Source organism: Rana temporaria, chromosome 2, assembly GCF_905171775.1.
Source record: "Rana temporaria chromosome 2, aRanTem1.1, whole genome shotgun sequence".
Lineage (NCBI taxonomy): Eukaryota > Metazoa > Chordata > Amphibia > Anura > Ranidae > Rana > Rana temporaria.
Window position 1 is genome coordinate 518,804,073 of NC_053490.1, and position 23,849 is coordinate 518,827,921.

The 23,849-nt window shown below is 45.9% G+C and overlaps 2 protein-coding genes across 4 annotated transcripts in view; one reads left to right on the plus strand and one right to left on the minus strand.

The window, feature by feature from the left end:
* Positions 1–2,127: 2,127 nt before the first annotated feature.
* GTPBP8 (GTP binding protein 8 (putative)) lies at positions 2,128–20,015 on the minus strand. 3 transcript variants are annotated; one of them, XM_040339056.1, is made up of 7 exons: positions 19,911–20,015; positions 16,329–16,659; positions 14,323–14,421; positions 10,164–10,263; positions 6,219–6,337; positions 3,020–3,261; positions 2,128–2,532 (listed from the first exon to the last, which is right to left on the minus strand). In XM_040339056.1, exons 2-6 carry the CDS (start codon positions 16,650–16,652, stop codon positions 3,058–3,060), a joined length of 846 nt encoding a protein of 281 aa, XP_040194990.1. In that variant the 5' UTR covers positions 16,653–16,659; positions 19,911–20,015; the 3' UTR covers positions 2,128–2,532; positions 3,020–3,057. The 3 variants fall into 3 exon arrangements, with proteins under 3 accessions (XP_040194990.1, XP_040194991.1, XP_040194989.1); XM_040339057.1 differs by lacking the exon at positions 2,128–2,532 and adding an exon at positions 11,038–11,156 and having other exon boundaries at positions 3,088–3,261; positions 19,911–20,014; XM_040339055.1 differs by lacking the exon at positions 2,128–2,532 and adding an exon at positions 11,038–11,168 and having other exon boundaries at positions 3,088–3,261; positions 19,911–20,014.
* Positions 20,016–20,239: 224 nt separating this feature from the next.
* GPR89B (G protein-coupled receptor 89B) overlaps positions 20,240–23,849 on the plus strand; it is a 136,586-nt gene continuing 132,976 nt past the window's right edge. The window contains exon 1 of the mRNA XM_040339054.1: positions 20,240–20,347. The gene's annotated coding sequence lies outside the window, so the exon portion shown is untranslated. The remainder of the gene's footprint in view (positions 20,348–23,849) is intronic.

Here is a 23,849-nt window from a genome sequence, read left to right on the forward strand (position 1 = left end):
GTACACACCTGTCAGAGTGTATAGTCCAGGGTTCCTCCAGAAGTTGATAGGGGGTTTCATGAGCAATTTTTGCCTCTCAGATAAGTTCCCACTGACACTATTGATCTTTTTGGCGATCTGTTGAGGGCCAATTCTTCCCAATGACCACAAGTGTAAGGAACCTTCTTCCCACTGATGTATCATGGGTTGTAGATATAGTATTTTTTTTTTTTTTTTAGCAGGGGTTCCCAGAGACTGGAAAGTTTATTTCAAGGGTTCCTCTGTTTGAAAAGGTTGAGAGAGCCTGATGTAGTCTGTGTCCTTTCTTATTCATCCTTGCCATGGGGTTGCTGTCTAATCCTCCAAATTGAGACTGAGCCGATCCGCCCTATACACTTGCTACGCAAGCTGCATAGGGCCCTGAGTTTTCGCCGCCGCTAGAGGTCCGCGGCCGGGTGGAGACAATGTCTCCACCAGCCGCCATTTTCTTGTAGACCAAACAATAGCAATTGAGCTGGGGCACCTCCCGCTCTGCTGATATCTGTCAAATGATGTGGGAAGGGGTGGGTGGTGCCGCAGCTCAATTCCTATTGGCAGCCACCCGGATTATCCACAATGTCGCTGTATCAGATGGGGGACCCATCTCAATAGAACAGCGCTGGCCGCTCCCAGAGTAATTCAGCAAGGTGACAGATGGTTTTTAAAAAGGGGCGGGGTGTAGTATTGAGCAGTGATATTTTTACAGGTTGGACATCTCGATAGAACAGTGCTGGCTGGGCTCACAGCAATACCGCAAAGGGGGAGATGGTTAAAAAAATCACTGCTCAATAATACACCCGCCTATTGCTGTGAGCGCAGTTCTATCGAAATTGGTCCCCCATCTGATAGAGTGAGCGTCGTAACTGCGCATGCTCCAACTACAACTGACGGAACAGATTTTCAGTCTCAGATTTCCATGATCTCGGACTGTGCATGCGCAGTCCAACCCGGGCACTATCTGATAGGGGACCCAGAATGATAGGACACTGGCTCCTCCACTGTCCACTCTGTACTGTAACGGCGGCAGAGAGAGTCTCTGCTGATGGTGCTTCATACCTGATGTAAGGGGGGTAACTCCGCTGGAAATGCCTGGTGTAGGGGGGTACTCCGCTGGGAATGCCCTGGTGTAAGGGGGGGGGGGGGGGGAGACTCTGCTGGGAATGCCCTGGTGTAAGGGGGGGGGAGGACTCTGCTGGGAATGCCCTGGTGTAAGGGGGGGGGAGACTCTGCTGGGAATGCCCTGGTGTAAGGGGGGGGGGAGACTCTGCTGGGAATGCCCTGGTGTAAGGGGGGGGGGAGACTCTGCTGGGAATGCCCTGGTGTAAGGGGGGGGGGGGGGAGACTCTGCTGGGAATGCCCTGGTGTAAGGGGGGGGGGAAGACTCTGCTGGGAATGCCCTGGTGTAAGGGGGGGGGGGAGACTCTGCTGGGAATGCCCTGGTGTAAGGGGGGGGACTCTGCTGGGAATGCCTGGTGTAAGTGGGGGGGCCTCTGCTGGGAATGCCTGGTGTAAGTGGGGGGGGCCTCTGCTGGGAATGCCTGGTGTAAGGGGGGGGGGGGGGGGAACTCCTGATGTAAGAAGGGACTTCAGGCTCCCATTGGTTCGGCATTATGGTGAGTTGAATAATTTCATTCTATATTATAATGTAATAATGCACTCCAATCATCCTAACACCATAACAACCATGGTGCCGGGATGACTGAAGCGTAAACACCAAGTGTTTGGATTATCTTTATCTGCCGTTTGGTTAAACTTTCTGTAATACACATTTCTATTGTGGTGTAGGATCTGGTCTCTCTAACCACACCCCCTCTGAGCCATGCCCATGTAAGCCACACCCATTTTTGACACCATAGAGGGCCCCTTAGCAGAATTTTGCTTAGGGCCCCAGGGAGGTCAGGATCGGCACTGGCCAGAGGAGACACAATTCGTGAACATTCAGCCTGAAAAGTCAATCTGGAGGATTTAGACGGCAACCACTTAGCAAGGTTGTTTTTCCTTGATTGCTCTACAGCCCTTGTTGAGAAATTGGCTATAGCAGGTGGACCTCCTAACAGGGATCAGATGGAATGTCTTAATAGCGCAGGAGAAATTTTTTTTTTTTTTCCCTCTGTGATTATCAGAATCTGTCTGCGAGGCCACCCAAGGTGCAAAATCTTCCATGGCAAATAGAAGGTCCCCTTTTTGCCAGCCGCCATTTCAGTTGCTGTAATACACGGGGATTGCAGGTCGACAACTAAAGGTGCTGCTGTCATAACGCCTGTGTTATCATGAAAAAGGTGCCATGGAGGTAAGCACCTGGCACTCCAAAAAATTGTCTGCAGAAAACATTTGATGGATTCATTCATCTAAGCATTCTTTTATTATTAGGTCCGTTGGATAGGAATCCATTAGGTTAAGAAAAGAGGCTTGCCAACTCAAGTTGAACATCTAGATCTTGATTTGATTAGTACCACATCTTGAAATGGAACAAATGGTAACCTAGCATTTCCTATAATAGGATGAAGGTCTCTTCACTGGGGCCCCATACACACGAGAGGATTTATCCGCAGATACGGTCCAGCGGACCGTATCCGCGGATAAATCCTCTCGAGGATTTCTATGCGATGGCGTGTACACACCATCGCATTGAAATCCGCGCTGAAATCCTCTGCCGATGACGTGTCGCCGCTATTATGACGCGGCGACGGGCGCGACGCTGTCATATAAGGAATTCCACGCATGCGTCAAATCATTACGGCGCGTGCGGGGAATCCCTTTAGACGGATGGATCCGGTAAGTCTGTACAGACGAGCGGATCCATCCGTTGGAATGGATTCCAGCAGATGGATTTGTTGAGCATGTCAGCAAATATCCATCTGCTGGAAATCCATCCCAGGGGAGATTTATCTGCGGATAAATATCCGTTGGCGTGTACACACCATAGGATCTATCCGCAGAAACCCATTTGATGGGATTTATCTGCGGATAGATTCTATGGTGTGTATGGGGCCTCAGGCTTACTCCACCATCCCCTCAATAATACTTTGTCCAGTTGCATTATTGGTGTAGCCCACACTTTTGTGCCCACTTAGATTCATAAAACAAACATACAGACCATGTCTTTAGTAAAGGGCTTTGAGGGCTACAGCACAAGGACTTCACATGATTGGGGAGAGTGGTGGTCATCTGATTTTCGGCAGGGTTCCTGTTACATGAGCTATGAAACATCGGAGGAGGTGTATTCCTGAGAAATTCAGAGAGCTGTAAAAAGAACAAAAAGGTCACTGTTAGAATACACCCCATTTTTAATATAAAAAATAATTTATATAGCAATTCAGCCAATGATGGTGGATCTCTTGCAGCTCCTCCAGAGTTGCCATGGGCCTCTTGGCTGCTTCTCTGATGAATGCTCCCCTTGCCTGACCTGAGTTTAGGTGGCCATGTCTTGCTAGGTTTGCAGTTGTGCCATACTCTTTCCATTTTCCGATGATGGATTGAACAGAGCTCTGTGAGATGTTCAAAGCTTAGGATTATTTTTTTTATTTTTTTTATATAACCTAACCCTGCTTTATACTTCTCCACAACTTTATCCCTGACCTGTCTGCTGTGTTCCTTGGCCTTCATGATGCTGTTTGTTCACTAAGGTTCTCTAACAAACCTGAGGGCTTCACAGAACAGCTGTATTTACACTGAGAATAAATTACACACAGGTGGACTCTATTTACTAATTAAGTGACTTCTGAAGGCAATTGGTTGCACTAGATTTTAGTTAGAGGTATCAGAGTAAAAGGGGCTGAATACAAATATACACCACACTTTTCAGATATTTGCAAAAAAAAATAAAAAAAACACCATTATAATTTTCCTTCCACGTCACAATCATGTGCCACTTTGTGTTGGTCTATCACATAAAATCCCAATAAACTACTTTTATGTTTCTGGTTGTAACATGACAAACTGTGGAAAATTTCAAGGGGTATGAATACTTTGTCAAGGCACTGTAAGCCTTTGCAACTTTTACCTACAGGTAAGCTTGTAGCATAGGTGGACTTCATGATCGCTTTAATACCCTACTAACATAAGTGTGCCTGTTCATTGACCACTTAAGGACCCCTTCACGCCGATATACGTCAGCAGAATGGCACGGCTGGGCACATCAACATTATAGGTACGTTGTCCTTTAAGCCCAGCCGCGGGGGGGGGGGGGGGGGGGGGGGCGGGACCCGGTCGCCGCTGGAGTCCCACGATCGGTCCCCGGAGCTGAAGAACAGGGAGAGCCACGTGTAAACACACCTTCCCCGTGCTTCACTGTGGCGGCAGCATTCCTTTTATAGGGGGACACAATCGATGACGTCAGACCTATAGCCACACCCCCTACAGTTGTAAACACACTTCAGATCACACATAACCCCCTGTGGTTAACTCCCAAACTGCAGTTGTCATTTTCACAATAAACAATGCATTTTTTGCTGTGAAAATGACAATGGTCCCAAAAATGTGTCAAAATTTACCGAAATGTCCGCCATAATGTCGCAGTCACAAAAAAAAAATAAAAAAAAAAAAAATCATAAAAATGCAATAAAAATATCACCTATTTTGTAAACGCTATAAATTTTGCACAAACCAACCGATAAACGCTTATTGCGATTTTTTTTTGAACCAAAAATAAGAAGGAGAATACGTATCAGCCTAAACTGAGGAAATATTTTTTTTTTTATATATATATATATATATATTTTTTTTTTTTGGGGGATATTTATTATAGCAAAAAATAAAAATAAAAAAATATTGCATTTTTTTCAAAATTGTCGCTCTATTTTTGTTTATAGCGCAAAAAATAAAAACCGCAGAGGTGATCAAATACCACAAAAAGAAAGCCATTTGTGGGAAAAAAAGGACGCCAATTTTGTTTGGGAGCCACGTCGCACGACCGCGCAATTGCCAGTTAAAGCGACGCAGTGCCGAATCGCAAAAAGGGGGAAGGTCCTTTAGCTGCATTTTGGTCCGGGTCTTAAGTGGTTAAACAGGATAAAATGCACTTTTCCAAAAAAAAAAAAAATTCATAGTAGTTAAAAACGCACAACACACTATGCAGGGTTCTTTGCTAACAAAAGGTGATCTGTACTCTGGAAGCTGTGCCAAAAATAAAAGCCAGGCAAAAGATTAGACACCATTATTGCCTGTGGTCCCCCTGTAGCTCATCTTCAGATTCACTTTAAAGTGGAGTTCCACCCTTTTTTGGTGCGTGTGTGTTTTTTTTTTTTTTACTTTTTTTGCTTGAAAAAGTTGCACACAGAAGGTTTTCACCTTAATTGCATAGAATGCAATTACCATATTTGCCGGCGTATAAGACGACCCCCTAATTTTCCAGCTAAATTGCTGGTTTTGGGATATACTTACTGTATAAGACGACCCCTCACTGTGCCAGTATGCCTGCCTCGACGATCTCCCTACCTTCTCCTGTTTGCAGAGTTTTTCTCAGGCTGCAGGTGTCCATTATTCAAAAGCCGCACCTTCTCCTCAGGCTGTTCCGTGATAGACGGAACACTAATTTTCCCAGCAGAGCCTCTGTTCAGTGTTCCCCTTATCACGGGTGTCCTCTCGTCCAAGGATGAGAAGGCATCCGTGATAGGCGGAACACTGAACTGCTGTGAAAATTAGTGTTCCGCCTATCAGGGAACAGTCTGAGGAGGAGGCGCAGCTTTTAAATAATAGATGGCCGCCGTCTGACAGACAGGTACCCGGCGTATAAGACGACCCCCGACTTTTAGATGCAAAAAGTAGTCTTATACGCCGGAAAATACGGTAGGAAAAAGAAAAAAAATTCTGCCTTTATACCCACTTTTTAACCTGCTCCAGTCCAGTCACATGATCCCACAGCTCCACTATATCAGTTAGTGGCTGCTGCAGGGGAGAAGGAGCGCCGACAATGACTGGACCATGTGTGATGCCATGTCTTCCAGAATTCCCAGCCCAATATCGGGTACTGCCCGAGTCGGAGCTGCAGGATCACATGAACGGAGCGGATAGAAAATAATTAGGTATACACAGATCTTTTTTATGCAGAATAGATAGGAGAAGGGAGGGGGTGGGAATATTTACAATTGGACTTTTCTTTTAAGCTACTTATAGTGTTATTCCAGCTTGCTGGAGAAGATTTCCATGCTCTATTTTCCCAACAGGCATTTACCAGTTTCATCCATAGTAGAGCACATTACCTGGCCAGGAAGGGCTGAGGGAAGCACCCCATTGTCTTGGTCTTTATGAATTCCTGTAGCTGCAGGAACTGCGTCAGCAGCACAGCGGCCCGAGACCGGTCGATCTTTGTCATCACAAACTGCAGAAAATAATTTCAACAAGTTAACAAAAATGTATGTAATGCTGCACTGCATTCGTAATATTTGATATTTTCATGTTTTTTTTAATATTTTGTTTCTCGATGAGATTTAATTTTATAAACAGTGCGGCACCTTTTGTCTGAAAACACTGATATGATGCAGAATACCTAGTTGACTCAAAGACTGCAAGCTGTCCAGGCCCTGAAGCAACAACCCCAATCCATAACATTTTCACCACCATGCTTCACAGTTGGTGAGACATTCTTCTCCTGAAGTGCCTTCTTCGTTTTGCAGCAAACCAGTCCACTGTTCAGCTCTATCTTTGACTGATCAACCTCTGATACATTGTTCCACAAGATCTGGTGGTCTCTGCCAATATGTTCAATAAACTGTAGCCCTTTTCTAATGATCTTTTTGGACTCCAGATGCTAGAGTAACCTGAACACCACATGAAATTTGGGGGTTCTTGGAGACTTGTTATAGCATCAGATGGTCAGCTCTTGGGTGCAAGGTGCTGGGCAAGCCAGTGTTGAAGCAAAAATTCGTTGACTGAAATCTATGCCACTTGTAGATTATTTTGCTTTTTATTAATATAGACCAGGGGTCTCCAAACTTTACATACATAGGGGCCAGATTACTGTCCCTCAGACTTTAGAGCCCTTTCACACTGAGGTGTTTTTCCAGGCATTTTAGCGCTAGACATAGCCTCTAATTAGCGCCTGAAAACCGCCTCCCATATATTTCAACGTGACTTTCACACTGGGGCGACGCGTTTGCGGGACGTTAGGAAAAGTCCTACAAGCAGCATCTTTGGGCGGGTTGGGAACGCTGTATACAGCGCTCGCAAAACTCCCTGCCCATTGAAATGAATGAATGGGCAGCACTTCCAAAGCGTTTCGGAAGCATGGACATTTTTAACCTATTTTTAACAATGGGGGTTATTTACGAAAGGCAAATCCACTTTGTACTACAAGTGCACTCTTAAGTGCCACTCACGGGGGCGTGGCCTGGAAAGAAATGGAGTAGGACGCTACTAGAGAGAGCTCCGCTGACCTATCATCCTGATAAGATAATCCTACCTGTATCCTGGGCATCTGAAGCCATCACGTGCATCCGGGGACCTGTGCTGCATCATCTGCTGCCCGTTGAGCCTGCCGGATCAATAGAACGCCGCCCGGGACCGCTGTGGACAGAATCTCCGGATCGGGGAATTGCCCTGGGAAAGGCCAAAGCCAGCTTCGGCATAGTTGCGGAGCGGCGGCCATCTTGGTCCTCTCGGCGGCGGCTCCCAGCTGACACATCTGCTCCCCCTGGATCCTCAGCACCTCCACCTCCTGAAACGGGGACCGGGCGGCCTGGGGACACCGCCGAGGCGCACCACACCCTGTATTATTCGGCCTGCACCTCGTGTCGGCGGCCATATTGGTCCTCCCGGCGGCGGACTCCTGCTCACAATACTGCTCCCCCGGACTCAACACTTCATCGCCTCCTGCAACAGTGACCGGACGGCCTGGGGACATCGCTGGGGTACACTGCGCCCTGTTTTTACTGCGGGAGGGGCCGCGAATTCGGCTTGGTTCTCGGGTCGGCGGCCATCTTGGTCCACCCGGAGGCGGCCTCCAGAACTTTTGGCTGTTCTCCCTGCACCTCAGCAATCCATCCCCCTCCGGCTTACTGTCAGGAGAGGCAGCCGTTTACGTCTCCCCGACTGCCATGGGGAACTTCATCACCTGGTACGGACACCAATCTGCCTGAGGCCGCGGTGGTAGTGCAGACAGACCCTGCAGTTGCCCTGGGACACGGTCTGTGGCTTTGACCTTCATTCTAGAGCAGCGGCCATCTAACGCCACTCAGTGACAGCCGGGTCACACTCTTGAGCGGGACATGTCTCCGCCGAAGAGGACCTCTGAGGTGGTGGACAAGCTGGCAAAATACCGCCATCAGGAGCCGCAGGCCAAGGATGGCGACGGCCACATGCTCTGCAACAGTCCAGCAGGGCGCGGATACAGCTAGGTTCCTAGATGCCATTGCGTCGCTGCAGGGGACACTTACCGCCAAAATAGATGAGGTCAAGATTGACATCTCTCTCCTGCGCCAGGACCCAAGGTCAAGGTTAAAGTCACCGAGGCACGTATCGGAGCGGCAGAGGACATCCTGCACCCCCTGAGCCACACTACAGAAGACCAGCTACACGCCCATCAGGACGACATGGAAAACCGATTGAGACGCTGCAACCTCCGGTTCATCGGTCTACCTGAAAAGGCTGAAGGTAACAACCCCGCTGAATTCTTGGAATCCCTCCTGATCCAACATTTTGGAAGAGAAGCCTTTTCTGCTATGTTTGCAGTGGAAAGGGCACACTGCATCCCAGCCAAACCTCCACCTGCGGGAGCCCCCCCAGGACCTTTATCGCCAAGTTTCTTAATTTCAGAGACAGAGATAAAATCCTTCGGTTGTCTAGAGAGAGAGGTAACATTGCCCTGGGAAACGGCCATGTCACGATGTTCCGACTTCTCTAATGAAGTCCAAAGAAAGAGGGCACAATTCCAGGATGTGAAGCGGCGGCTCAGGGTGGTCCACCTTAAATATGCCATGTTGTTCCCGGCCAGATTGAGAGTGGAGGAGAATGACAGAGCCCTGTTTTTTGAAGACCCAAAAGCGGCGGCGCACTGGCTGGATCAACGAGGATGCCCGGATGACTTAAGTGGCACTCACTGTAGATCTGAGGGGGACATCCAAGGAAAATAAAAAACAACAGCATTTTAGCTTGCACATGATTGGATGATAAAATCAGCAGATCTTCCCCTCATATCTACAGTGACTACACTTCCAAGTGCACTTGCAGTGCAAAGTGAATTTGCCTTTCGCAAATAACCCCCTATGTCTCACACTTGGTCGGCAGGAGGAGGGATAGTTCTCTATCACTGGTGTCAGTGGAAGCGAGGACTAGTGCCCCCATCACTGGTGTCAGTGAAAGCGAGGACTAGTGCCCCCATCACTGGTGTCAGTGAAAGCGAGGACTAGTGCCCCCATCACTGGTGTCAGTGAAAGCGAGGACTAGTGCCCCCATCACTGGTGTCCGTGGAAGCGAGGACTAGTGCCCCCATCACTGGTGTCAGTGGAAGCGAGGACTAGTGCCCCCATCACTGGTATCAGTGGAAGCGAGGACTAGTGCCCCCATCACTGGTGTCAGTGGAAGCGAGGACTAGTGCCCCCATCACTGGTGTCAGTGGAAGCGAGGACTAGTGCCCCCATCACTGGTGTCGGCAGAAGGAATAGTGCCGCATATCAATGGGAAGAACAGAGCCTTAAATCAGTGGTAGGAACAGTGCCCCAAGGACTGGATAAAGGCATGCAAAGGGCCGCTTCTGTCCCGCGGGCCGCAGTTTGGAGACCACTGATATAGACTCTGAAAATAAATATAACAACATTTTTCGAAATTGTAATTTGTTTCAGTAAATCACCTTTCTGTTGGTACTGCTTGAATGAAGAAATAATGATTTCCAGTTCAAAATGTTGAAAAGAAAAGTCAATAATTGTTTACAAGACTGTATATCGGGAGGCCGGCCACTGATATACACTACTCCCATCTATCTGTGTCTGTTCATAGCAATAATGCTGGATAGAAAATTATATATAAAAATAAAAAAACATTTTTGATATACACACACACACACACGTACGTCTCATATGATACTGTAAGGAATTATATAATAAATTATTTAAATTTTTTTAAAACCATAGGTGCCGAGTTCAGAGGCAATTACTTTATGACTACAACATGGTAATAAAACACAGATGATGCTTGTGGTGGGATAGACTTACAACGTAAGGAATTCCTAACTCCTCGCACATTTCCACTGCGATTAGATCCGCTTGCTGAATTCCGGTGGAACTGTCCACCAATAGAAATGTCCTTTTCAAACTGAAAAAAAATTAAATAAAAAAAATATATATATATTTATTAGGGCTGGGGAAATTAAAGATTAATTCCTTGATTAATCTTTCATTTTTTTAATCGATCAAAATTCTTTTGATCGATCAAAATTCTTTTGATCGATCAAAATTCTTGACATCACTGGACAGCGAGACTTATCCTGCTGGATGCGAGCAAACTGCACCCATTGGGTTGAGGTACCTCTGCATCTGTGGAGCAGGAGGATGCATCAGGCTCCATCAGGGGAAGGGGGAAAAAAATAACCATCGTTTTCCTGTCCTAAGCAGTTTTGTGCAGACAATGCTTTGTGTATCGGTAACATCTGTTCCGTGCGAAAGACTGTTCAGTTCTTCAGGGTATATTGTCAATAAAATGCGATCATGTCTGCTTCCAGAAAATGTAAACACTCTGCCCGCAGCCTGACGGAGACAGGTACCGGCGTATAAGACGACCCCCGACTTTGGATGCATTTTTTTGCATCCAAAAGTTCGTCTTATACGCCAGAAAATACGGTACTCACTTTTGTGAGATATTTTGTGTGTGTATATATTTTAGTGTGATAGAAATGTTTACAATTGCTCATCTTATAAAAATGCTAATTTCTTGGCTGTTCAAATCAACTTCTTGCTTCAAGAAGATTTAAGGCCTGAGCACCCAAAGTGATCTAACAAGGCAGTGTACAGCTCACCCCATAAGTGACGTTTGCCTTTAGTATGTACACAGCCCTTATGGAATACAATGCCGTTGGTCCGGGAAACATACTTGCGTCTCTCCTGGATGTAGGTTTCCACCATTTCAGCGAAGTCCTCAGGCGCTCTGTACCCGTAGCCCGGCATGTCCACCAAGGTGAAGGCTTTTCCCACTTTGAAAAAGTTCATTTTCTTTGTGTGACCCTCGGGGGGGAGAGAGGAAGAGGCATAATGAACACCGGAGAAATACAAGCAAGGGGCCGATTCACCAAAAAGATTCGATTTGAAGCAGTTCAAGATAATAGTGATAGTGGGACCCTCTAATTATAAACACCTATTAGCTCTCCAGGGCATCATCCCTACATTGGAGACAGATAATTCTCCCCCAGACCCCCATTGGGGAAAGTAATGTTAATTTAAAAAATTTCCACCAAAAAGTACATACAATATAAAAAATACCATAGATAATTATTAGTTGGAGCAGGGGCGGACTGACCATTGAGACACTCAGGCACTGCCCGAGGGCCCCATGCCACTAGGGGGTCCCATCAGGGTTGCCAGGCTCAGTAAAACCAGGGACAGTATGTAAAAATCTGTGTTTTTTTTTTTACATCCGTCCCTGATATGTCCAAAACCGACATGCTTTTGATGTGAAAATCCTGATATTTTAGCTGCCCCGCCTCTGTAATGCCTCCTGGCTTGGTAGCCATCTGTAAGCCCGGGGGCCCCATAATCTTCTATTGCCAGGGGGCCCCATGAGTTGTCAGTCTGCCCCCGAGTTGGAGTTGAAACAGAATTTGCACAAAGCAAGGTCCATAAAGACATAGGTGAGCGAGTTTTCGGTGGAGGAACTTGACTGGCCTGCACAGAGTCCTGAACTCAACCCAATAGAACACCTTTGGGATGAATTAGAGCGGAGACTGCAAGCCAGGACTTCTCCTCCAACATCAGCACCTGACCTCACAAATGCGCTTCTGGAAGAATGGTCAAACATTAGAGTATGCAGTTTTACCAATATTGCTTTTTCTTAGACTATACTCACTACACTAAATGCACTCCACACCCCTGAAGAACCCAATGATTTGGTGAAACATGTTGGGACATTGTGTTATACTCAATACAATTCAGTGTATATTTCTATGACTTATTGTCTTTATTTTCACTCAATTGAATTGAATAACATTTTGTCTTCATTTAATTTTGTTTCCAATGTTCATGTGACTCGTTTAGGCACCGCTATAATCCCTCCATCCCTTCATATACTCCTTCCCAGAAGAGTTGAAGCTGTTATAGCTGCAAAGGGTGGGCCAACTTAATATTGAACCCTACGGACTAAGACTGGGATTTTTTTTTTTTTATGTTAATGCATTCTATGCATCAAAATAAAAAGCATTCTGTGTGTAGCAGCCCCTATAATACTTACCTGAGCCCCATCCCCATCCAGCGAGGTTGCACGAGAGACTCGGCTGCCAGGACTCACTCTCTCTCTCTCTCCTCATTGGCTGAGACAGCAGCAGGGCACCATCGGCTCCTGCTGCGGTCAATAAAAGAAAAGTCAGTGAGCAAATGAGAGAGAGGGAGCAGGGGCGGGTCACGGCTCCGTGTCTGAATGAACACACAGAGCAGCGGCTCGTCTTGGGTGCCCCCACAGCAAATGCTTGCCTGTGGGGGCACTCAACAGGTGGGAGGGGCCAAGAGCAGCAAAAAGGGACCCAAGAAGGAGGAGGATCCGGTCTGCTCTGTGCAAAACCAACTGCACAGAGGAGGGAAATATAACATGTTTGTTATTTAACCACTTAAGGACAGAAGGCGTTTTTCAGATTTGGTGTTTACAAGACTAAAACATTTTTTTGCTAGAAAATTACTTAAAACCCCCAAACATTATATATATTTTTTTCTAACACCCTAGAGAATAAAATGGCGGTCATTGCAATACTTTTTGTCACATCATATTTGCACAGCGGTCTTACAAGCGCATTTTTGGGAAGAAATTCATTTTTTTGAATTAAAGAATAAGACAATAATAAATTTGGGCCAATTTTTTTATATATTGTGAAAGATAATGTTACGCCGAGTAAAATGATACCCAATATGTCACGCTTAAAAATTGCACCCGCTCGTGGCGTCAAACTTTAACCCTTAAAAAAATTCTATAGGCTTAATTTTTTGAGCTACAGAGTAGGTCTAGGGCTAGAATTATTGCTCTCGCTCAAACGATCGCGGCGATACCTCACATGTGTGGTTTGAACACCGTTTTCATATGTGGGCGCTATTAGCGTATGCGTTCGCTTCTGTGCGCGAGCTCGTCGGTATGGGGCACTTAATTTTTTTTTTTTGTTTTCTTATTTATTTTATGATTTTTTACACCGAGATAAAAAAAAATGTATCACTTTTATTCCTATTACAAGGAATGTAAACATCCCTTGTAATAGAAAAAAGCATGACAGGTCCTCTTAAATATGAGATCTGGGGTCAAAAAGACCTCAGATCTCATATTTAGACTTAAATGCAAAAAAAATAAAAAAAAAAAGGAAATTTTGTCATTTGAAAAAATAACCAAAAAAATGTCTCTTTTAGACGCATGGGCGGGACTGACGTTTTGACGTCACTTCCGCCCAGCAATGCTATGGTGACGGGTGGGGGCCATCTTGCCCTCACTCGCATCCCCACAGAGCAGCTGAAAGGACCCGATCGCCTCCGCTGCTACCGACAGCTCCGGTAAGCGGCGTAGGGCGCGGGAGAGTGGCGGTCACCATCTCCCGCCACCGATAACGGCGATCTTGCGGCGAATCAAGAATTTATAAAAATGCAATAAAACTATCCCCCATTTCGTAAACGCTATAAATTTTGCGCAAACCAACCGATAAACGATTATTGCGGGTTTTTTTTAATAACAAAAATAGGTAGAAGAATACGTATCGGCCTAAACTGAGGAAAAAAAAAAATCGTTTTTTTTTTAATATATATTTTTGGCGGATATTTATTATAGCAAAAAGTATTGCATTTTTTTTCAAAATTGCTCTATTTTTGTTTATAGAGCAAAAAATAAAAAACCGCAGAGGTGATCAAATACCACCAAAAGAAAGCTCCATTTGTGGGGAAAAAAAGGACGCCAATTTTGTTTGGGAGCCACGTCGCACAACCACACAATTGTCAGTTAAAGCGACGCAGTGCCAAATCGCAAAAAGGGGCCTGGTCCTTTACCTGCATTTTGGTCCGGGTCTTAAGTGGTTAATTCTCTTACAGATTTTGCACATCCATTATGGACAGCCGGATGAGATCAAAGACATACTGGTTGTCCCTATAATGACATTCTGGTATTCTTTAAAAACATACTGGTGTCCCTGTGATCACATACTGGTGTTTTGGAGATGCGCACATCAATTCCAGGGACCAGCGCAAAGAGTGCCTTGATGAGCGAAGATTTTCCCACATTGCTTCTTCCTATAAAACAAACCTACGAAGAGACACAAACATTTTATCAGAAACCAAAGCATGATTTACTGAGTACAAAGTCACACTTACTGCTGTCAGTTCTTTTTTTTATTTGTCACTTTCACATCATCTACACGCCAATATTAATCAATAGAGTACTGTATAGGCAAATAAGTATGATGAAGACTGAGGCATTCATAGTACAGAAGGACCTTTGTCCTCATCTAAAAAAAAATATATATATTAAATGTAAAGCTCACCACCGGGCAAATATAAACCCCTTCCTGCCCTCTCCCTCCATCCCCCCAACCCCTTCCTGCCCTCTCCCTCAACCCCTTCCCTCTCCCTCCCCCTCAACCCCTTCCTGCCCTCTCCCTCCATCCCCCCAACCCCTTCCTGCCCTCTCCCTCCACCCCTTCCCCTCAACCCCTTCCCTCTCCCTCCCCCTCAACCCCTTCCTGCCCTCTCCCTCCATCCCCCCAACCCCTTCCTGCCCTCTCCCTCCCCCTCAACCCCTTCCTGCCCTCTCCCTCCCCCTCAACCCCTTCCCTCTCCCTCCCTCTCAACCCCTTCCCTCTCCCTCCCCCTCAACCCCTCCATCCTCCTCAACCCCTTCCCTGCCCTCTCCCTCCATCCCCCTCAACCCCTTCCCTGCCCTCTCCCTCCATCCCCCTCAACCCCTTCCCTGCCCTCTCCCTCCATCCCCCTCAACCCCTTCCCTGCCCTCTCCATCCCCCTCAATAAGGCTTGTAAAAAGGTATATAAATGCAAGTTTTATAATTGTTAGACAGACAAGTCAGATTAGAGCCCATATGACCTCTATGTATGCTGCCCTATTGCACGGGGCATAGAGATCAGAACCAATGGGAAATTATCTGTTCAGATAGGTGTCTATCAGGCTGACTGTTTGTCTATGCAGCCCTATTGCACGGGTGGCAGGCAGTCAGAACCAATCTGTCCTTTTGTTGTAACTTGTCGCAGGGGAGGGCTGGCAGCCTTAGGCCTGGGGGGGGCAAGTCCAGTCAAGTGGCCCATAGAGCGTGGAAAAGTGATGGATCGAGGAAAACAGTCAGATTTTTCATGATCACAAGAGTCCGCACAGAGGCCCCCTTACATCAGAGTCCGCACAGAGGCCCCCCTTACACCAGAGTCCGCACAGAGGCCCCCCTTACACCAGAGTCCGCACAGAGGCCCCCCTTACATCAGCACAGTGGGAGGTGAGCAGTGGCCGTGACCTGTGTTAACAGAGCTCCAGCAGGCATATTCCTGCTCTGCAAAAACAGCATTTGGTAGTGGCGGCCGGTGGCTGTGCATAGTGTCACCAGCCCGGGGGGAGATTTCCACCCTGCCAGCCCTCCCCTGACTTGTCGCCTTGTACGAGTCAAGTAGAGAAAACGTCTTAACTTGTTCCAGAATGTTTTTTCAGGTGAATTTCCCCTCACAAACTAGGTCGAGCCATAACCATTTTGTTATTCGAAATAAAAATAGCTGTTTGTTTGTCTGTGTCCATGTTTAGAGTGAATCTGTATGGGAGTGGTTGTATCACTCTCAATCAGCTGCTGCACCTGCAGTGCTCTAATGAGGGAAGTGGCAGGGACCATGTTCTTTTAGATGCAATTTAATTTCCTATCTCACCAAAAATAAAAATAAATTTGCAGATGATGCCTCAAATCTGACTTGTATCTTAGTGCAGACTTCTGGGGAAGTCAGTGAGCCAATCACACAGGCAGGGAATTAGGTTTCTTGGGGCGTTCTGTATACCATCTGTGCACAGAACCCCTCCAGGTTGCAATATTTTACAGTTACAATGCTGCAGATTGAAAAGGAAAGGTCATTTTTAATGACATTCAATTACAATATGACGTGTATAGCAATTGTAGCCCCCCCCCCCCAATAAAATGCAGTTCCCTTTAACTTGCCATCACTAACCTCAGGCTGCTGCAGGTCAGGTGTGTGATCCATTCTGACAGCTGATGTGACATAATCAATCACGTGCTTTCCAGACGGTCTGAACACGCTCTCGGTGGCAGCGATCTCCTCAATGGGAGGGTCAAACAACCTAAAATTATTCCGGTCCACATCGGGACTGACTACCTTCTCCAGATCTGTCACCGGATACAATATACTCTTCATCTTCTTCTCCTGCAGCCTGGACACCTCCTGGAAGGAAGCATGGCTCCCGGCATTCCTACACAACCCGCATGCTGGAAAATGTCTGCTGAACAACCGGCTTCTCTGTAGTATGGTCCTCATAGTTCAGCTACCGGAGAAAAAAAGATTGGAAGTGTATAATACGGAAATATATATATTTTATTTATTTTTTTTACACACACACACACACACACACACACACACACATTTATAGCCGAAAGTCAAATTTTTCTTTTTTTTATAAATACATTTATTCTCCCCCCCCTTTTCTAAAGTATGGTCAGGCCTAAAAAATAAAATAAAATGAATAATAAGATCCAGCTTATTATAGTCAGGGCTAAAGAAAAAAAAATGTTATTATTAATAATATATAGTAGAAATATTTTTTTCTCTTTTCTGTAATATGGAAACAAAATATTTTTGAAATCCAGCATTTTTTTTTTTTTTTTTTTTAAATATGTTTAGGGCTAAAGTAAAAACAAGAAACACCAAAACAAAAAAAAAGGATTTTAAAGGGGTGTTCCACTAATTTTTAATGTTTATTCAAAGTCAGCGGCTACAAAAAGCGTAGCTGCTGGCTTTTAATAAACATACACTCACCTGCTCCACGTTCCAGCGACACGCCTGCTGGGGGTCCGCTCCTCTCCCCCGCTCTCCGGCCGGCGTCTTCATTCCAAGTGTGGGCACCCGGCCGTGACAGCTTTCGGCTTCATGGCCGGGCACCCACTGCGCATGCGCGAGCAGCGCTGCGCCATCCGATTGTCACGTGTCCCAGGCGATCGCCTACAGGGGAGGGGCTGCCAAAAGGCGATTAGACTATTCGCCTTAGCAGCCCCTCGGCGGAAGGAGGAAGTGGGACAGGAAGTCCCACTCCTCGTAAAGCCCCCACTCCCCCCCAAAAAAATTACATGCCAAATTATATGCTTTCTTTTTTTTATAGTCTAAAAAAATACTGCTAAAATCCAGCATTTTTTTTCTTTATTATAGTCATTTATAATAAAAAATCCAATTTTTTTTTTTTTTTTTTTAACTTTTATCTCTGTTCATTTACAGATCAAAGGGATGAACTTCAGTCTGTAAATGAAGTCAGTTTAAAGAAACCTTGTCAAGTAAAACTTTAATTTCTTAAACATTTTGACTGAAGTGAAGAGTATAAGGTCGTATTTTATTGTCATGTTGTTTGTTCAGGGGTTGTAAATCTTTAACCACTTCCTTACTGGGCACATATACCCCTTCCTGACCAGGTGAAATTTCAGCTTGTGGCACTGTGTCACTTTAACTGACAATTGCGCATTCGTGCGACGTGGATCCCAAACAAAATTGACGTCCTTTTTTCCCCACAAATAGAGCTTTCTTTTGGTGGTATTTGATCGCGGTTTTTATTTTTTGCTATAAAAAAAAATAGAGCGACAATTTTGAAAAAAAAAACAATATTTTTTACTTGTTGCTGTAATAAATAGCCCAATTTTTTTTAAAAAAAATTGTTTTCTCAGTCTAGGCGATACGTATTCTTCTACATATTTTTGGTTAAAAATAAATAAATAAAATAAATAAATCGCAAGAAGCGTCTGGTTTGCGCAAAAGTTATTGCGCTTACAAAATAGGGGAGAGAATTATTATTATTTTTTACTACTAATGGCGGCGATCAGCATTTTTTTCGTGACTGCGACATTATGGCAGACACATCGGACACTTTTGACGCCATTCACATTTATACAGCGATCAGTGCTATAAATATGCACTAATTACTGTATAAATGTGACTGGCATGGAAGGGGTTAACACTAGGGGGTGAGGAAGGGGTTAAATGTGTACCCTGCATTGTGTTCTTACTGTAGGTGGAGGGGGGTGACTGGGGGAGGTGACCGATGCTGTGTCCCTATGTACAAGGGACACAGATCGGTCTCCTCTCTCCCCTGACAGGACATGGATCTCTGTGTTTACACACAGAGCTCCACGTCTTGTCCCTGTAGCCGCCGATCCAGAGTCCCTGGCAGACATCACGGCCGCCAGGCACTCGCATCGGCATCTCAGCGATGTGGCGAGCACGCACGCGCCGCCGCTGACTGCGCGCGCATGCCGTAAAAACACGGCCAGTTAGAGAATTACAACCACCCTGCGGCCGTATAAAGTCGTACGGTCGTCGGGTAGTGGTTAAAATACAAAATTGTACGGAATTAATACGGAATTGTGATCTTTATTCTAAGCAAAAAAATAAAAAATAATCCTGATTCTCATTTAGAATCGTGCAGCTGTAGTCCATAATAAAAAAATAAATAAAAAATGATTTCTACTTTATAATATAATTTCTTTGTAGGTCTTGGTCCTGACTATCATAAATGAAACAAAAAAGTCCATAATAAAGACAACTGGCTGCAGGAAAGAAGAAAACACGCTGGATTTTATGTATATAATTTTTTTATTATGCTTGGGACAAGAAATAAATACATACATACAAAATTATATATATATATATATATATATACACACACACACACACAAATACACTAGAACTAGTGTCCCCATTGGAAGATGTCGCCTCTATTCCTGTTTTGGGGACAACCTAAAGAGTGTGGGATTTTCTTTTAGGGATAACGGTAAACAGGACAAATAGAGGAGGAGGAATCTCCCTTATGGGGGCCACAGACAGCAATAAAATGGGTTCTAGTCCATCTCCTCTCTATCCAAAACCAGTGGCAACCAGTTGATCCCTCACTTTGCAGGGATTTCCTCTCACTTCCTGTTGTGTCTATGGGACAGGAAGTGAAGGGAACCCCCCCCCCCCCCCCAGATGGCAAATAAAACCTGACAGGGGTCATAACCCTCCCTTACTCTGTCCAGAAAAATGCCTTTAGTTTTCCTTTATTAGGAGAGGAGTGAGGGTGGAGTGACCCATTCATGGAAAAAAATAATGGGAGAGAACTGAAGATGGGCATCTGAAAAATGCTGACTGCCTGGCTGTCTCTGGCTTCAATACCTTGTAACACCGAGCTGGTAGGAAGCATAGAGATCAGAAAAGCCAAAACGTCAGGAAAATTCACCAGAACAGTCAGGAAATTATGGGAAATGCCATTTTCCTGGCTGTTCTGGTGAATTTTCATGACTTTTTGGCTTTTCTGATCTCCATGTTTTCCCCCAGGTGGGTGTTACAAAGTATTGAAGCCAGGCGATCAGCATTTTCAGAGGTCGAAATTCTTATAAAGCAGTCACTCTGACATTCGACCAACATTCACTGCGGGCGAATCTTCCTGTTTTTAAATGAGAGTGATTGGTTCACTTCTAGAGAATGTCTGGGGAAAGTTCCATCCACTCGCCTTCCCTTTGATCCCCCATTTATCACACATCCAGGCGCAGCACTCACCTCTGTCACCAGCGTCCCTTCCCCCATCCACTCACTGCACATGGCTGCGTCCCAAGCCTCCATATGAAATGCCCAGCCTTCCTATTGTACCCAATCATTGTCCTCCTTTGTAATGATTGGCTACTATTCATACCGTACTTCCCAAACCGGATGTGGAGACGTTTCTCCCCCGCTAGCCAATCCAATCTAAGAACAGTTCAAACGCTAGAGAACCGAGATGCCTCCTATTGTATGTCTCCATACCGCGGCCATTTTTCCTTAGCTCAATCTCCAATACGTTCAATGGATCTTGGGCTCCGAGGTTCTGCCCAGATCATTACCGCTCGGTGCGAGAAATGAGGACACCTGTATGTATGTCTTCTGGGATGATCTGTTCCTCCTGAGGAGGATGATGTGGTTGTTGTGAGAGGAAGGGGAGAAGTGACAGTGTGGATCAGGTGAGTACTGTGTGTGTGAGATAGAACTCTGACATGGATACATTGTAGCAGTGTACTGCTGGGGGGGGGCGGAGTCACGTGACTGCAGCTGTCATAGTGTGACCCCCCCCCCCCCCATGTTCTGGTCTGTCTTGTATTTGTCTGCCATTGATTTCTGGGGCTTATTTATTTACATATCTGAACCCCAGACAGACAGCTGACTATGCAGAATAAATACATATCTGAGAGCTGCTTCATCTGCTAAAGGGTTTGTATTTCTGTCCATCCAGATTTACACTGCTTTGCCCCACAGGGCACAACCCTCTGCCCCACAGTGCACAACCCTCTGCCCCACAGTGCACAACCCTCTGCCCAACAGCGCACAACCCTCTGCCCAACAGCGCACAGCCCTCTGCCCCACAGCGCACAGCCCTCTGCCCCACAGTGCACAACCCTCTGCCCCACAGGGCACAACCCTCTGCCCCACAGGGCACAACCCTCTGCCCCACAGTGCACAACCCTCTGCCCCACAGGGCACAGCCCTCTGCCCCACAGTGCACAGCCCTCTGCCCCACAGTGCACAACCCTCTGCCACACAGTGCACAACCCTCAGCCCCACAGCGCACAACCCTCAGCCCCACAGCGCACAACCCTCTGCCCCACAGCGCACAACCCTCTGCCCCACAGCGCACAACCCCCTGCCCCACAGTGCACAACCCTCTGCCCCACAGTATACTGTGGGGCTTAACCTGGAAGCAAGCTGTCAATCCCACCAAATCAGTGCCCAGTCAGCCGCGCTCCGGGAATCCCCCCCCCCCCCACATCCACACAGTGCTTTTGACATCATTGCCCTAATATCATAGCTCCCAACTGTCCCTGATTTGGAGCAATGTCCCTCTTTCCTCCTCATTTGTCCCTCATTCTGGTCTGATCTATAAAGTTGTATATAAAATGCACTTTTTATCTATCAAAAAGTGTTTTCCAGTGCTAAATCTTTTATTCGATTTCTAAATTGTTGCATTTTGTAAATTCCAAAAGCCAATATAAAGGAATAGTAGTTGTAAAAAAAGAACTTGTGGGTCTAACCAATCTCATTTAATTTTTTATACAATTCTCCTTTAAGGGGGCGTGGCAAGGGGTGTGTCCTATGGCTGCATACTTTTGGTGATAGGCGTCCCTCATTCCCATCTTAAAAAGTTTGGAGGTGTGCAAATATGGCCATTTGGCTTGGGACCACTACAGCTTGTTTACTATGTGAATATAGTAAGGAAACCTCCAATCAAATGGGATTTAGGAGATCATAAGGGGGGGGCTGGGGGGGTACCATCATCCAACAAACAATGAAGAATGATGGGGTGCAAGGAGACTGTTCCCCAAACGGAGTCTCTGAAGATGGGAGGGGGAGCAAGGGGGAAAAAATGGACTATCTCGGTACCCAGGTAGTGTTGCCACCTCATCCCTGTAAACCCGAACACATATGAATGACACGGGAAGGGGCGGACTGACCATTCGGGCACTTGGGCTCTGCCTGAGGGCCACTAGGGCCCCATCAGGGTTGCCAGCCTCAGTAAAACCAGGGACAGTATGTAAAAAAATCTGGGTTTTTTTTTTACATCTGTTCCTGAAATGTCCCTTACCGATGTCCTTTTGGTCTAAAAATCCCAAGATTATAGCTACCCGCCTCTCCAGTACCTTCTCAGTGTGTGTATGTGTACTGTGTGGCCCCATAATCTCCTATCGAAGATCGTCGCCATTACCACCAAAAAGTAAAAAATATTGTGTTTTTTTTTCAAAATTGTCGCTATTTTTTTTTGTTTATAGCGCAACAAATAAAAACCGCAGAGGTGATCAAATACCACCAAAAGAAAGCTCTACTTGTGGGGAAAAAAGGACGTCAATTTTGTTTGGGAGCCACGTCGCACGACCGCGCAATTGTCAGTTAAAGCGACGCAGTGCCGGAAGCTGAAATTTCGCCTGGGCAGGAAGGGGGTATATGTGCCCAGTAAGCAAGTGGTTAAGCTAGTGCATTGTTGGTTCACTTACCTTTTCCTTCCATTTCCCTTCTAAATGTTTTTTTTTTTCCTTTGTCTGAATTTCTCACTTCCTGTTTCTCCTCAGTAAGCTTGCCCCCATCATCCGAGCCGTTCTGGCTGGGGGTTTAGTCATCCAGAACAGCACACTGAGGAGAAACAGGAAGTGAGAAATTCAGACAAAGAAAAAAAATATTTAGAAGGGAAATTGAAGGAAAAGGTAAGTGAACCCACAATGCACTAGCTTAAAGGAACCTATTTAGAAAATAAAAAACAAACCTTTACAACCCCTTTAACGCCAAGCGTACGCATATATGCGTCCTCGGCTTTTGGAGGTTATACCGGGATGATGCCCGCAGCTGCAGGTACCGTTGTTTAGAACGGGCGATTGGCTATCCAGGCATAACAACCGATGCAGCTAAAAGCCGCTCGGTTGTTATGCCGGAGGAGCGGGAGGGGACATCCCCCCCCTCCCGCCGCCTCTTGCCGCTCTGACCGGGCCTCCCGTCCCACCGGGAGACCCGATCCTCTATCCAGCACCTCCAGTGTCCAGGCGCAGAATGAAACCAAGCCGTAAACGGCTTGGATTCAGTCTCCGCAATGTGAACACGGAAGCGACGTCATGACGTCACTTCCGGGTTTCAAGGCTGCCAATGACGCCGGATTTAAAAAAGTTCACAGTATTCAGAATCGCCGTTTTCGGTGACCTGAATACTTTTAAGTGCAAAGAAGGGATTTGGGGTCTTTTAGACCCCGATCCCTCCATAAAGAGTACCTGTCACCACCTATTACTGTCACAAGGGATGTTTACATTCCTTGCGACAGCAATAAAAGTGACCAGAATGTAAAAAAACAAAAACAAAACACAATTTTAATATTATAAAAATAAATAAAAACATTTTTTTTTTAAGCGCTTCCCTCCCCGCGAGCTCGCGCAACAAAGAAAACGCATACGGAAGTCGTGCCCGCATATGAAAACGGTGTTCAAATCACACATGTGAGGTATCGCCGCGATCGTCAGAGCGAGAGCAATAATTCTAGCCCTAGACCTTCTCTGTAACTCTAACCTGGTAACCGTAAAAAAAAAAGTTTAAAGCGTCGCCTATGGAGATATTTAGGTACCGTAGTTTCTCGCCATTCCACAAGTGCGTGCAATTATAAAGCGTGACATGCTTGCTATCTATTTACTCGGCGTAACATCATTTTTCACATTACACAAAAGAATTGGGCTAACTTTACTGTTTCATTTTTTTTAAATTCATGAAAGTTAATTTTAAACCATCAGTAATTGGAGTTTTTGACGAATTCCTACGGTAAACGCGAATAGAACCCGGTCCACGCTATTATGAGCGGAGATTGTTACTTCACACCGATACTAGCCAACGAAATCGCGGCCACCATAGCGGCGACAACGTTGTCTTCGTTTGCCGCTGTGGTCTCAAAATAGCTAAATCATCCAGTACCGGACTGTATCCGGTGGCCGGTGTTGTGTC